At 34.7% G+C, this 15,506-nt stretch overlaps 2 protein-coding genes across 3 annotated transcripts; both read left to right on the forward strand.

Moving 5' to 3' along the window:
- Nucleotides 1-525: 525 nt before the first annotated feature.
- Nucleotides 526-1,309, forward strand: LOC125065340 (frataxin homolog, mitochondrial). Its single transcript, XM_047672890.1, has 2 exons — nucleotides 526-890; nucleotides 1,020-1,309. Exons 1-2 carry the CDS (start codon nucleotides 594-596, stop codon nucleotides 1,266-1,268), a joined length of 546 nt encoding a protein of 181 aa, XP_047528846.1. The 5' UTR covers nucleotides 526-593; the 3' UTR covers nucleotides 1,269-1,309.
- On the forward strand, nucleotides 1,286-14,912 carry LOC125065339. Of its 2 annotated transcripts, XM_047672888.1 has the most exons (17): nucleotides 1,286-1,412; nucleotides 1,527-1,660; nucleotides 2,080-2,198; nucleotides 3,575-3,732; nucleotides 4,397-4,580; nucleotides 5,488-5,594; nucleotides 5,828-6,049; nucleotides 7,254-7,451; nucleotides 8,168-8,354; nucleotides 8,993-9,135; nucleotides 9,737-9,856; nucleotides 9,928-10,132; nucleotides 10,976-11,062; nucleotides 11,865-12,073; nucleotides 12,914-13,009; nucleotides 14,106-14,249; nucleotides 14,686-14,912. In XM_047672888.1, exons 1-17 carry the CDS (start codon nucleotides 1,338-1,340, stop codon nucleotides 14,872-14,874), a joined length of 2,577 nt encoding a protein of 858 aa, XP_047528844.1. In that variant the 5' UTR covers nucleotides 1,286-1,337; the 3' UTR covers nucleotides 14,875-14,912. The 2 variants fall into 2 exon arrangements, with proteins under 2 accessions (XP_047528844.1, XP_047528845.1); XM_047672889.1 differs by lacking the exons at nucleotides 1,286-1,412; nucleotides 1,527-1,660; nucleotides 2,080-2,198; nucleotides 3,575-3,732 and adding an exon at nucleotides 3,826-3,885.
- The last annotated feature ends 594 nt before the right edge of the window (nucleotides 14,913-15,506 follow it).

Here is a 15,506-nt window from a genome sequence, read left to right on the forward strand (position 1 = left end):
AAAGTACTTCAGACTTTATAAAAAAGTGAATAGCGTCAAATAATTTAAAAAAAGCATTAACTTATAAAAATATTATGCTTAATTTGCAGGTCTCCACATAATATTTTCCTTCAACGTCCGGCACGAGGTGAATAGTAAACACCAAACATGCAAGTTTACCCTGATTAAAAACCGCTGGTTATTTAGGTTCATTAATGTTTGTTATGCGTGATTAAAGTTATTAATTTGGAAAATTAACAATCAATTGAATCAATTCTTCATAAACTCTCAAAAATCCACTTCACAAACAAAAGCTTCACTAAAACTACATTTTGTAAGACATCTAAATTATGCGAATAATAAAAAACGTAGAAAGAGGGTACTGAATTAACTTGAAAATGTGTTATAAGTGTAAGTTAAAACGCATTGGACATAAAAATCTTCAAGTGTGGCTGTTTGTTATTTACTTTTGCCATTCCCTAGCGATCAAATAAAAAAATGACTAATTTTAAAATGTCACTGTCACATATCGTTGTCACTGTCAGTACCAATAGGTCTTCTTTCAAAAAATCGAAAACATCGTAACTTGGGAAAGAAAACAGTAGTTACCCAACATGTTAAGAAACGTTTTCCGTAACAGTCGGTGGCTGGCACGAAGAAAAATCAATAGTTCTGCGGTGCCGTCTTTACAGAACAATCCTATAAAAAAAACTTTACAATCGCTATATTACTATAATAATCCATGTAGTCGGCTATTCAGTTCAAGTTCTCAAGAAAGTCAAATATCGGACAACTTAAACCCAGTAGTGTACGATAAAATATGTACTGAAACATTGGAATCTCTTTCCGAATATTTCGAAGAGTTGATAGATCAATCATCAAATTTAAAAGGAGCTGATGTAACTTTCAGTGTAAGAATAATTCAGTCATTCTTAATTTTTATCTATATTTATTCCTTTACTAACATAATATTGCTTACATAATTCCTTGAAGTTTGTTGAATTGTTATCAAAATCCAATTAACTATAATAATATTACAGGATGGTGTACTGACGGTAGCTTTAGGATCAAATTATGGAACGTATGTTATAAATCGGCAATCACCCAACAAACAAATCTGGCTGAGCTCACCTACATCTGGACCTAAGAGATATGATCTCATTTTAGATAATGGTGGATACTGGTTGTACAAACATGACGGAATCTCGTTGCATCAACTTTTACAAAGCGAACTATCAAAAATTGTAGACAATGCTGATTTTGGAAAGTGCAGTCACGCTTTAGTATAAATTATTTTAATTGTGGAATTATATAAATAGGTTTCAATTTATTTTTTGTTTTATTTATTTTTAATCAAAATGGAAGTAATAGAGGATGGTAATATTATGGACAGGATACCTATCCTGTTGCAACGAGACTTAGAATATTATCAGGTAATGTACTTTAAAATAAAAATACAGTAAACATTTTTAATAACAACCTTTTAAATTCTATATATATATATAGAGACTGACAACATTATATATAGTTTTATAAATGTTTTACAGAAAAATCAAACAGTGTTATCTGAAAACATTTGTCGGAGTGTAGTTGGAGGAAGGTTAGACTTCCCGAGGAGTGCATCATTTGCTGCTGTTAAAATTGTATTATGGCTGGAAGAAGAATTCACTATTGCCTTTCAGTACGTATTTATAAAATTTTATAAATGAATAGATATACTTAAAAAGGCTTTAATGACTACTAACAAACAAAATTCAAAAAACAAACCCTTAACAGAGATTAAATAGTATGAATATTTTATTAATAAATATAATGAGCTGCCCATCCTTAGTTTGCTTGGGTAAGATCTTTTAATTACATTCCGAATGAGATGTGTCGGGTCCAATCTAAACAATTCAGGCACCCACTTAAATTTACACTTAAAATAAATAAATTGTAATCAGTCCAACTGCTTAGGTGGAGTTCAGTTACATGCAAAAGATTTAAATATATAAAAATTTTATTCGTCTTAAATTTTTGTATCACTGTGATTCAGATAAAATTGTTGAATTCTAGAATAAATATTAAAATAATCTACACATTAAAATTAAACATTTTAAGGCATGGCTCGGGGATGTTTGTTACATTAGATGATGAAAAACAAGATGGTGGTGTTGCCAAAACATCAGATCCTGATAAATTTGCACAATTAGCTACTAAATCAAGTGATGCTCTGCTGGGTAACTTTTTTTAATTATTATTTAAGCTTAACTAACTATCGCAGTTTAGAGTGTGTGTGTGTGTGTTTGGTCTGTTTGTCTGTCTATTTTATTATTGTTCTGTTACTTTTATAGTGATTTATATTTAAATGTAATGTATTGTATTGTATTATTATAATTCTTTATTATTAAAGCTTGACAAACTAAAATCCTCAGTCATTACTAGTTTTGTTTTTTCAATTGAAGAAGTATTAAATATAAGTGATCTTAGATTTACATCTTCCATGCAATTTGCTCCGCTATATTGTGCAATACATTGTGCAATAAATAGTACATTGTTAATGTTTATTTTTAATACAATGCTATTATATTACCAAAGTTCCATAACAAAGTCGACTTTTAAAACTCCATTTTTTTTAAACATGCCACGTCAATTCAATGACAAAGTTGTTAATTATGCGTTAGTCCTCTTTTGTTACTAACAGTATTTTAATCGGGGTATTTACCATGTTTTTTATTATTATTTGGTGGAACTCGATATTTCGACATTATCTACGAATGTCTTGTTCACGAAAATGACGTTTGCGAGTAGATGTTGACGGCATTAGAAGTGTCCATATCGGACTACCTCCTTTCTCGTACGTTTGCTGTGTAAACACTGGTTACCACTACCACTGTCAGTCTCGTGAACAAGACATTCGTAGATAATGTCGAAATATCGAGCTCCACCAAATAATAATAAACAAACATGGTAAATATCCCGTTTTAAATACTGTTAGTAATAAAAATAACCATGTTAATTTAAAATCTTATACTCCTCTTTTGGTTGGAAAAGACTATATTATAATTATCTGTAAATAGATAATTATAATATAGTCTTTGGTCTATTGGTTGTTTTATAAGCCTGCCAATCTTGAGCTCTAGGGTCGAACCCTGGATCCAATAAAAAAAAAAAAACATTTTTGTATCAAGAAACCCTCATAGAAGGCTGAAGTTAGAAAGTTGACAGTGTTAACATTCAACATTCGTGCCGTTTCTTGGGCCTGCACCTTAACTGTCTCCGAGTGCTTGTAATTGCTTATCCATCGGAATATGAGAATAAGGAATACAAATAGCACTTATGTTTACGCACGGCCCCATCTTAAGCACTATAAGCACGGAAAATATTCCAATGCTCCAAGATTTAACCGAATTCTGTAAAGCGCCACCCATTACACGGCGCGGCGCCTTGTTTTTTGCTGCCCGCATTAAGATGGGCCTGTTTAAACGCAGTATTTTTAAATTATAATATGTCCTACGCAATTGGCTAATCACCCTTTAGAATAGTCGCTGTGGCCGAAACGCGTTTCATCATATATTTTTTTAATTCTAGAAGGTATTATATGATTTATTTTCAGAACATCTTCATGTCCTTGCCCAAGAAGCACTCGATCATGCAGACTTACCAGTACTAACGGCTACTTTAGGAGCTGCAGCTCTCTTGAAGAACACTCTCTTTTGCTACGTCCAACACGTTGAAGACTCTGGCAATTCTGAAAGACATTCAATATTACAAGTAAAAATATGATTATATTTAAAGTCCAAAATTTCGCACTAAATTTAGAATGTTTTAAACCCCGTTTACATTCACATTCACGTGAATTTAAAATTGGTGAAGCCTTTTATATAGCCGATTGTGATTTACTTTACGTAGACAATCCTATATTGCGTAAGTAAAACTAATAGTTTCTTGAATATAGTAACTAAACGTACACGAAATTTGTATGTTTCTTTTTGATAATTGGTATGTTTTTTTGTAACAAACTTTATGTGCTTAGATATTGTTATATGGCGGACATTATCTGCTATAATATAAGGGTCAATACAAAAAAGGGATAAGTTGAAACTGGTGAATATTATTGTGTGTGAACCATTCATGCACCAAACATAAACATTGGCGCTATAAGAAATATTTTAACCAATCCTGACATCGCCAATGCGTCAAATCAGCTTTACTAGCAAATATGTTATGTCCCTTGTACACTGGCCCACTCACCCTTCTAACCAAAACACAATAATACTAAGCGTATCGCAGCTGTTTGGCGGTAGATTATCTGAGGTATGGGTGGTATCAACCCAGCCCTATCACCATGTCGTTAAGGATCACTTAGATATTACAACTGTATAAAATGCCTTCAAAACGAGGTGATCGGTTTTGTAAAATCAATAAATTGTTTTAGGCTTGTTACAAGCGCTACAGTACAATGTCGGAAGCTGTGGGCGAAAGAGTGCTCGATCTTCACAACCGCGTTCTATCCCTGTATATACTGCAAGATTCAGGCGGTAGACCGATAGACGACCAGTCTAATGCTGTATACGAATCTGGTACACCGTCGGTTCAAGGATGGTGGTTGTATATGAACGGTAATTCATTTGTAAGATCTATAGTTTAAGATCAAGGTATTGAATCTCTGATCATTTAACACAGTTCTAATTCCAAATAAGAATTTTAAAAATAACAACGATAAGTGCCTTGAGACGCCCGGTTAGAACGGAGTTAGAAAAAAACAAAAAAAATAAGTTTAAATAATATTACATTAAACCGTATACAATAGAAAGAGACGGTCGCCTAGAGGGGGCCTATGAGGGGGCAGAGGGGCTCACCTTTCCTTACATGACGAGTGCTGCAAATTTATTCTTCTGTAAGCCGAGTAAAATAACTTCGTTCCAAAGATACATTCATTAAGACGGATCCTCATTAGTGTTATTTATATTATAAACATTGTTTATAATTAAATTAAACGTTGTATTTTTAATCTGTGATACATATGGCAACACTTTTACTCAAAGGCGTAAATACTGAGTTTCTTGTCGGTTTTCCTCAATTAAATTTTCGATTTTACATTATCGGTTTGAACAAATCGGTCTAATTCAACTCATTCGAAGATGTTAATGGATTTATATAAAGTAGCTATTCGCAAACTTTTAATTACGTTTTTTTTACATTAACAGCCTGTCAATTTACCACTGCTGGGCTAAGGCCTCCTCTCACTTTGAGGAGAAGGTTTGGAGTATATTCCACCACGCTGCTCCAATGCGGGTTCGTGGAATACACATGTGGCAGAATTGCGTTGAAATTAGACACATGCAGGTTTCCTCGCGATGTTTTCCTTCACCGCCGAGCACGAGATGAATTATAAACACAAATTAAGCACTTGAAATTCAGTGGTGCTTGCCTGGGTTTGAACCCGTAATCATCGGTTAAGAAGCACGCGTTCTAACCACTGGGCCATATCGGCTCAACTTTTAATAGTTTGTTTATAAATTGCAGGTAGCAAAAAAGATCTATGGGATACGGTTCCACCGAAGATGGCACAGAGAATATTTGCCGGCATGTTGAATGAAACTCTTACAATACTCACAGTCCGATATTGCCAGGTAATCAATAACCGAAATTATTTATATAATAATCACACGTACGAAAATCGAAATCGATATTAATTCGGCTATTTCAATTTCAAACGCATGAGATACAGAGCCCATTCCTATGGAAGAAGTTATATTCCACCACACTGCTTTAATAATTGTTTGTAAATAGTCATGTTATGTGGCATGTGGCAGTTTTTAAATATTAAATAAAAGACTCGGCTAATAAACGCGGCGTCTTACAGACGAACACGACGTCTGCGACGACGCCCCTCCTTATAAACGACATACTGAACATTCTTCTCTGTGTCGCGCAACTGTTGCCCGCGATATGTTCGGACGGCTCGGACTTGTCCGGCTTGGAATCTTCCAAGCAGTCACGTGACGTGAGGGACGTTCACGCGAAATGCAATGAATTGTTCAAGTGCATGGCATACAGGGGTTCGGATTTGCATTTTTTACACCAGGTATGATACAGCTGCTCGATTTGTTCTTCTTATTTATTTATACTTAACCAGAAAAATTAATTCACGCTTATCTCAGTTACTCATGTAAAATATTATATAATAATACTTTCTCTTGTATCTTCTGCTGTAACTTCTGGTATATAAATTGTATGTATACTAGTAGTCGTCGTTTTGCCAATTCTGTAATTACTTGGTGGTAGGGCTTTGTGCAAGCCCGTCTGGGTAGGTACCACCCACTCATCAGATATTCTACCGGCAAATAACAGTACTCTGTATTGTTGTGTTCCGGTTAGAAAGGTGAGTGAGCCAGTGTAATCACAGGCACAAGGGACATTTCATCTTAGTTCCCAAGGTTGATGGCGAATAGGTGATGTAAGGAATGGTTAATATTTCTTACAGCGCCTTTGTCTATGGGCGGTGGTGACCACTTACCATCAGGTGGCCTATATGCTCGTCCGCCAACCAGTGCCATAAAAAAAAATATGCATTACAAAATAAAACGTCATTTCTTAGAATATATCTATCCTAATGTATGTATACGAAAGTTTGGTTTTTGGAACAAAACATGCACCTTACTTACTGTACTGTGCTGAGAATTAAATAATGCATTGTTTAGTAAATGGGGCACATAAGGCTGATGTCTAATACATATTTTGGCCGAATTTCGACTACGCCTGCCAACTACAACGACTAACCATTTGCGTATGAGATATTTTAGGACTATTATACTCGGAATACTGTACTGGACTATAACTCAGAGGGATTCGTTATTTCCACTTTAAGATATTTCCAATAAACAAATTTAAATTTTGTCAAATAATTCTTCTCATACGTTGTTAATTTATTTTATTACGTCTGTTTTCAATAAATAATAAATATAAATATTGGACAACATCACATACATTACTCTGACTCCAATGTAAGCAGCTAAAGCACTTGTGTTATGGAACATCAGAAGTAATGATGGTACCTCAAACACCCAGACCCAAGACAACATAGTAAACTAATGAACTTTTTCTACATCGACTTGGCCGGGAATCGAACCACTCGACCATGGAGGTCATCAATATAAAATATATATCAAAAGCAACTTCGTCCCACTCGGGTGTACACATTTGTTTTTTAAATATTACCTTAATTTTTTATTCGTAAAATTATCTTAATGGATTTTGGTTATTTGTTTATCGAACCGTGTATATTACAGATATTTACAGAAGAAGAAACAAATCTCACCAAAGATACCGCTTATCCTTGGTTCACGTTCGTAAGTCCGAACCTGTTTGACGGGCTCAACGACAAGACGGCGAAGACTACACAGGATTTGTCTACAAAAACTGCATTAGGGTTGGAATTTATGGTCCTTTTGGCGCAACCGCAGCCGTCTTGGGCTTTAGTCGTCAAGGTTAGTTTCTGAAATTAATGAATTGTCTACGAGAAGTTACGATCAATAAATCTATGTAATCCTTTAACAATAATCGCCTTTATTTCAATATCGGTTAGATTTAAAATATCTGAACTTGATTTTCATTTATTTTCGGTCCTAAATACGTCGCGTGATTTCCCATGTTTAAATATAGTACGACCAAAATGATACATTTTTGAAGTCATGTCTTTTTATGGGAGGGTAAACCGTTTCGTTACGTAACGCGTTACGGCGCCAGTCTGTCTGGCTTCCCTTACTCTTACGCAGGCGGCAGCGGCAGGCAGGCAATAATGATACTAATAAATATTTTATAATCATTAAAAGTACATCATCTTTTCTCAAGTTACACAGTTTTAATATCAAATAGTTCAACTTAGATTAGTTTAAGTTACCACTTCTCCCGAACGCAAATTTATTTTTTTGTATAAGATCTTATCATCTATTCACTAAAATAAACGTAACTTGCATTCAATGAATCCGGATTATAACACTAGTTTCCCATTAAGAAGCGTGTCTGGCCAGATTTGCGTCCATAAATTGACGGTATGGCATACATTTTAGGATATTCATGCCGTTCAATTTACAATGCCTTTCCAACGCTAACTGTATTAGTTTGCGTTAACGCTAATGTTTCCGTTAGCTCTATAAATCTTCGATAACGCATAAGTGATAGTTTCGTTTTTTTTTTGTTGTAGGTGCTTATGATGCGAAATTGTCACTTATCCAGTATTCTATTGATTGATGCGATGCGTAACATGTCTAAGGATAATTCCCGTTGGCCAGCCGACGGCCTGTGGTACAATGTGAGCGGCTGCCAGGAGAAGTGTGAAGGATTTTTGTGTACCGCTGATGGTTTTTGTAGATTCAAAGGCGATAATGATGGTATGAAATGATATCCTTTAATTTTTTGAAAATCTATAAGATTTTTTAGAGATTCCTTATGTGATGTCGTAAAAACACAATTTTTTTTGCACTTACAACGCAAACATTGTCTAAACCCTACGAGATAGATAAAATAATAAATAAAATAATGTACTAAAGTATTGTACACCTTAAAAAGATCTACAAAAAAGACCGGGATGGTATAAGTGTATTTCTTAGGATAACCATTTATTATCCTTTAATTTTTACGAGAGCAAATGGCTTATTTACGAAGTTATTTTGAGCGATACAGCATTAGTCCAATTAAGTACCTTAAATACATTGTGCATTTAATATAGATCAATATTGAACTGACTGAATAAGCTTCACAGCTTTGTAGGTATATAAAGGCATTCTGTAGTATATTTAGTATCAGCATTGCACCCGTACGAAGCCGGAGCGGGTCGCTAGTATATAGATAATATAAGTTAAATTCTGACTGACCGACTCATCACACCTCGTGAATAGATCCGATTAGCATGAAATTTAGCATAATTACCCATTCCTCTTTTTTGAAGGTTACAATTAATATCAAAAAACTCCCATGATTAAAAAACAAGTTCTAAATTTAAATTTAAAACGAGTTATGAATTTCCCAGCGGGCGAGGAATACGCTCGCGCGGTCGGCGCGCTGACCAACGTGTTGGTGACGATCGGAAGTAAATCTGAATTAAAGTCCACGCTCTGTTACGCTTTGGAAATCTCGGCTCGAGAATGGGCTGCTTGTTTGGACAAAAGACAGGTTTGTGCGATACTCGACTTTATCGTTTTACAAATACGGTTTTAAATAACTTTTCTCGTTGAGTATGATTTTTGTTTTTGATATGTATATTAAAAATAAAGGCAATTTAAACAATAGTGGCGATGCACCAAACGCATGGGTAACTTGATATATAAAGTCTAAAGAGATTTATTTGCTTATTTAAGTAAAAATACAACATATTTATTGATGAATAAAAGTTCAGTCAGTGATTGTAGTTCAGCGATACACTTCGATGGCTAGATGGCGCTACATGTATTTTAAATATTTAAAGTAAATGAAATTAGAACTCTTTATATGGTTGATCTTCAAATTGGTTGCTTTATTGATGTATAATATATCGCCGATTCGAACAGCTGTATTTGAATAGGCATTGATAGTTGTTCATTATCATAGTATATAAAATAACGTATAGTATGATTTAGTCTATGTGGCTTATAATATGAAATTATAACAGAAGAATAATTTTCCAAGTCAGTTCATAAGAGACGGAGTTCTGAGCTAACAAACATAAAATAAACAATCGAATTGAGAGCCTCCTCCTTTCTTTGAAGTCGGTTAAATTACGTGAATTTGCCATCAGGTCTGGTGTGACCGTAGACCGCCATGGCTGGCAGGTCTGTTGTCGGTAGTTGGCACATCCTTGCAATTCGTTCCACCCATACTCGTTAACGCGGTACTGACGGGCGCCTCTATGTACCAGGTGAGATGTTTTGTGAGAATCGCGTACCCCCCTCCACTTTATATACCTATTAAATTGTTTTTTTTTTTCAGACCATGTCATTATGTCTCACGTGCATATCAAGAATGCTAGACTGTATCCCCCGTTGTTTTATAAACGCAGCGGCCATATTGGAAGGTGTCCTGCCTTCGAAGGTGAATCCAGTCGGTGGGTCAGTATTACTGCAATTGTTGGTGACGATAACGTATGAGGAGTTACAGAAGTGGGCCAAGATAGAAATGATCAAGGAGAAGAATGGTATGACAGTATAGTACATATATAATTTTACCTCGATAGCCAGTCCATGCTTTGAAATCTTAGGATCTAAGTTATATCCGTATAGTCTATGCCAACCAGAAAACGACGTAATCCGTATAAACTATATTTGACATCGAATGACGCAAAATAATTGGAGTTTCGATAAGACTTTTGAAAGTCGACGAAACTGTTATCGGATCTTTGGAAGTACAATTCAAGTGAATATAAGTAGTTAAGTGGAACAGTGTTGTACTATTAATAAATATATATTAACCAAGTACTATTGTTTGCGGTGCCAAAATATAGCTGAGCTATTGGCGAATCGCATAGAAAAAGTAAATCTAAATTTGGTTTATTTTAATTCCGCCTTTGATTGGAGTAGGCTATAGTTTCTATCAGTTGACTGTCACTAAGTACTTTACATACATAACACTATTACCACCCATCTAATATTCTATGAGGTATTCTAACTTGCCTGGAAGAGATCGCTATTAACGATAAGGATGCCAATTGTAAGCGTCTTTTATTAAGGCTGGATTTATGTTGTATTTATTTATTTTCTCTGTGTGTTGTACAATAAAATTATAAAGTAAAGTAAGTCCTACCGACAAAATTAATACGTATAGTAACTAATTGACCATATTTAATTTACCATAGAATATAATCTTAAGATGCCTTGATGATCTTGATGATGATGAGAATCTTTATATAATCTTTTCACTGAAGAGAGTTTTGCATAAATCGAGATGGCGCCACTGTCGCTGCCCTTTAACAAGATTCAGCTCCGGCGTCGGTAGATGGCGGTGTCATCAATAAGTTTAAAGTTGTACGCTTTATTTCTAGTTTCCAATGGCGATGCTCATGATATGAATGTCAGACAAAACAACACGAAGTCGAAGCAAGTACGGACTGTGACTTTCAATCGGACGAGTAAGTTTTATGCTTACAGAGGAAATTTGTAACAGGCCCGTAACTATAGCCATTACTATAGTATATAAATGTAGATGATTCAAAGAACTGTCAGACGTCAGAGCGGTATAAGAATAGTTACCGAAGAATAGTTCTGTTACATACACACGTTAAGTCATATATAAAGTCTAATAAAGATTCATTCAAATAAAGATTCATATATAGAGTCTTATAGTTTTGCGTAAAAGTAGGTAAGTGTTAAATAATCTAGTACACTCATAATGGTGGCATAAGGCAGATATATAACTCACCTGACGGAAAGTGGCCGGTGCGTTGCCTACCTTTGAGGAATGATTGGGCTCTTTTCTCGTAGGTCCCTAAATCATATGAAACGGGAACCTATTCAGTCCGGAAGAAGTCTATGATTTAATTTATATATGATAACATAGTTATAATATTTTACAGTATTAAGTAAGAAAATATTTTTCTGACAACCCTTGAATTATTTTACCGAGTAGAAGTCGTGATAGCTTAGTTGATATTTAGCGGCAGAACAAAGGAGTTGACTCACTATAAGTTTATTACACATGGTATTGTTGTGGTCCGGCTTGAAGCGCGTGTGAGAAATTATAACTACATGCATAAGGGACGAAACACCTTATCTGCCAAGGTTCGTGGCACACTGGTTATGGGAAGAATGGTTCATATTTCTTGCAGGAGGTTCTTGGCAATGTAGCATCGGGTGACCCATTTGCCAGTCAACCTGCCTGTGGCATAAAAAAAACCTTGCGACAATTATATACCATTATTTATTATGTTTCAGTGACATCTTCTTCGGTCTCATTCGACGGTAGTCACAGTTCACCATCTTCCATAGCGCTTGCTATCGCGGAAGCCCTGTGTTCAATTGACGAAGACCATAAACACACGTCAGAAATAGAAAATTTGGTTATTCAGACAAAGAGGCCTTATTTCTTAAGTGAAAACTTCGGACTTGAAGATTTTCCTGAATTCGCAGAGTTCTTTGAAGAGGTTCGTTTTTATTGTATATCAATAGACTTATAAGCCTTCAACTTTAAATATCGATTCGCCTTTAGAGAAGTTGTAGTTTAGTGTGTAAATAAATTGGGCATAAATGTATTTTGTGTCTTCCTTTAGTATTGATATATTTTGGTTTGTTCACTGTTATTGTATTCGTGATATCCCACCAAGTTGGTCCTCTGCAAGCCGGATATACATGTTTTAGAATTCCCTTCCACGCTGCAGGTTTCCTCATGTTGTATTTGCTAAATAAGACATTTTTAATATATAATTTTGTACGGTCTACTGGATATCTGGATGGACCAATAGCTCTATTACCTTGCATTGCAAGTGTAACTACAAGTACAAGAGTTATATCATCTTAAGCCCCATTGTTTGGCTGCCCATTGAGCGTGTAGGAGTAGTTTATACTTATTACAATGCTAGTACCTGTTATGAATACTTATTAATATATTAAATTATAAAATTCAAAAGAATCGTTAAAGAGCGTTTGTGTGCTAAAGGATATTACAAAACTAATGACTTTTTAGTTGACTGCACACCTTGTGAATGAAATGATCGCCTCCGGGCTGTTTCAAATAACTAAAATATAATTATTATTGTACATGTAAAGTGGAAAAAAAATATCCCGCTGAGTTTCTTTCGCCGGTTCTTGTCAGGTCCGAGATTGACTATCAATAAGCAAGTGTAAACACTTCTATATTGAATAAAGGTTTTTGACTTTGACTTTAATAGTGTGTCCAAAATTTCATGTGTAAAAAACAGTTGCAAGATATAATCCACACATACAAAATATTGTACGATTACACACATCTAAGTAACACTGTACAGGGTAACGTGCCAGCGTCGGATGCCGAGCGGGCGAGCGACGCCGCGGCTCTGACCAGTCGGATACTCATGACCTCGGCGGGGAGGGACAGCTTGAGAGTGAGTTTACTTTTTGTAAACTATATATATTTTGTTATTAGTATATAATTATGCTCTTAAAAGAACTTTTGAATCGTCATTTCATAGGATAAATTTTAATATTAGGCTACCACCGGTTCGGAATGTTAATTCTACAGAAGAACTGGCACGAAACGTAGTAGTCACTCTTTCCAATTAAAAACAAATTACGTAAAGTAATGATCATATACAATTACATTTTGCGGGTTAATATACAGGGTTATTGGTAATTCTACGTATTCCCGTTAGGAGATAATACGGGTGATTATTTGAAAAAGTGAACCATTTTTGAGTTAACACGTATTTTAGATTTTTTTTTAAATAATTAAAAAATGCAACTTTGAAACTTTATTTAAAAAAAAAAGTATTAATTAAAATCTCCATTTCTTGCTTCTGATTTATAAAAAAGATTAAACAATGGTTATTTGCCAATATTAAAACAATAATTATCGGTCCAAATTTAAAAATGCGAGACGGAAAACGATATTATTTTAATATTTTTTTGAGTTTCTTTTCCACAAAAAAGCCTTAAGATCTAAAAAAAACGTTATGAAACTTGTCCTGTGAATTATTTTAAAAACATAACCGTTTTCTTAGCTCTCCAATAATGTATAACAACCAGAAACTTATTTCAAAACAACCACAATGAAAAAAAAAAAACAAAGAACGCTGGTGGAAATTCGTATTCGAACTAAACTTAAATTCTCTCTTTGAGTGTCTCGCAAATAGGTTTAATAGATAACTAACCAATGCAAGATTATTCGCGTCGGTTTCCTTATCACCGGCTACCCGATGTATCAGTTTTTAATAAGCGAATCCGGCATATAGTTACTCCTATGACTTTTGAAAGGGAATACGTCGAATTTCCAATAACCGCAACTCTTTAATAATTTAACTAACCTTGTACAGAATCATATGACAAATTTTTATTTTAGTTCTGTTAGGCGGACCATTTGGATATTTTCACTTAGAAAAAAAAAACTCTAAGAATTATTCAAATGATAAATACCACATCGAAACGTTCGAAGAAATAAAAATATGAATTAGTTTTTATTTTTAAACATAACATCTTATCTAGGTGATCTACGAACATCTACAATTGCACTCAGAAAGGATTTTCACGGAGTTGGCCTTACAGAAGCAATCTGATACGGGAATATCATTGAACAAGGCGCCTCTGCTGTACATAATGTTTCATATTGGAAAACGACCGTTTGATCAGGTAATTACGATTATAACGATTTGCTTGGTGGTAAGGCTTTGCGCAATACTGTCTAGTTAGGTACCATACACTCAGAGTATATTCATTCGCAATACTCTATGTGTTCCGTTATGAAGATCGTGTGAGCCAATCTAACTTCACGCACAAGGGTCATATTAGTTCCCAAAGTTATTGGCGCATTCGCGATGTTGGACATTTTCAATCTACCTATGGGACATTGACTTTCGGATGACCCGTTTTCCAGCTTGACTACCTATATGAAATAAAAATAAGATTTATTATCATTCGGTACTTCGATAAACGTTCATTCTTAGCAATTAATGTCTCTCATGTAAATTAATTAATTAAAGTAAAAATTGTTAATTTACCTTTTTTTACTCATATAATTATAATTAACACACACACAACACCATATGACATAAATATATGTCACCAGTACCTTCAAGGAGACTGGACGATGCCTTGGAGTAAACTGGTCACGCTCGCGAAGGCCTGGTCGGGAGTGGAGGGAGCCAAAGTACACGTCAACCGCCGGACCGACATACGCAACGCTAAGACCAGCAAGGACAAGCGAGTCCTGGAGCTGTATAGTGTGTTCAAGTCACCGCCAGAGGGCCTTTTGTAGATTATAAAAGATATACCTTTCAATAGTTATGGCTTCCTAATTGCTACTGGATTAAATCATTATTATTTACAATAAAAAAAATTATCATTTTCTGTAGTTTTATTCGCTAAAATTTACTAAGATACTGGCTTATTGGTTTTATATTAAATTGATACGTTATTATGTAGTTACAAATATTTCAAAATTTTTTTTTAGTCCAGTCATTAACAAAGGGGTAACATAAATAACTTGAATTCAAGTAGTTATATTTCATGGATTAATAAATGTAGTTAAGTACAGTTCCGATGAATATTCCGCGTATGCGACCTTAAATGACCGTCACCAGCGTGCAAAAAAACTCTAACAAAAAAAGTTTATCGAATAAAACACCTCTCCGGCGCCATTAAAAATTGCGTTAAAGCATATAGTTGCCTGTAACTGTTATGGGAAATCTTATTGAAAATATTGTGAGATACAGCGAACTCGAGTTCAGTTTTGTAATCATTCAAAAAATCCACTGGACTAGTTGAACAATTCTCTTATTGTAGAATAATTCTATTTAGGTTGGGTAGAAGCTAAGAAGTGCTTTTGTTCGACGCTAGATGGCGTTGTAAGATGAACAAAAATTGCACGTTTTGAATTGATATGAAACC

Source organism: Vanessa atalanta, chromosome 7 (genome assembly GCF_905147765.1).
Source record: "Vanessa atalanta chromosome 7, ilVanAtal1.2, whole genome shotgun sequence".
Lineage (NCBI taxonomy): Eukaryota > Metazoa > Arthropoda > Insecta > Lepidoptera > Nymphalidae > Vanessa > Vanessa atalanta.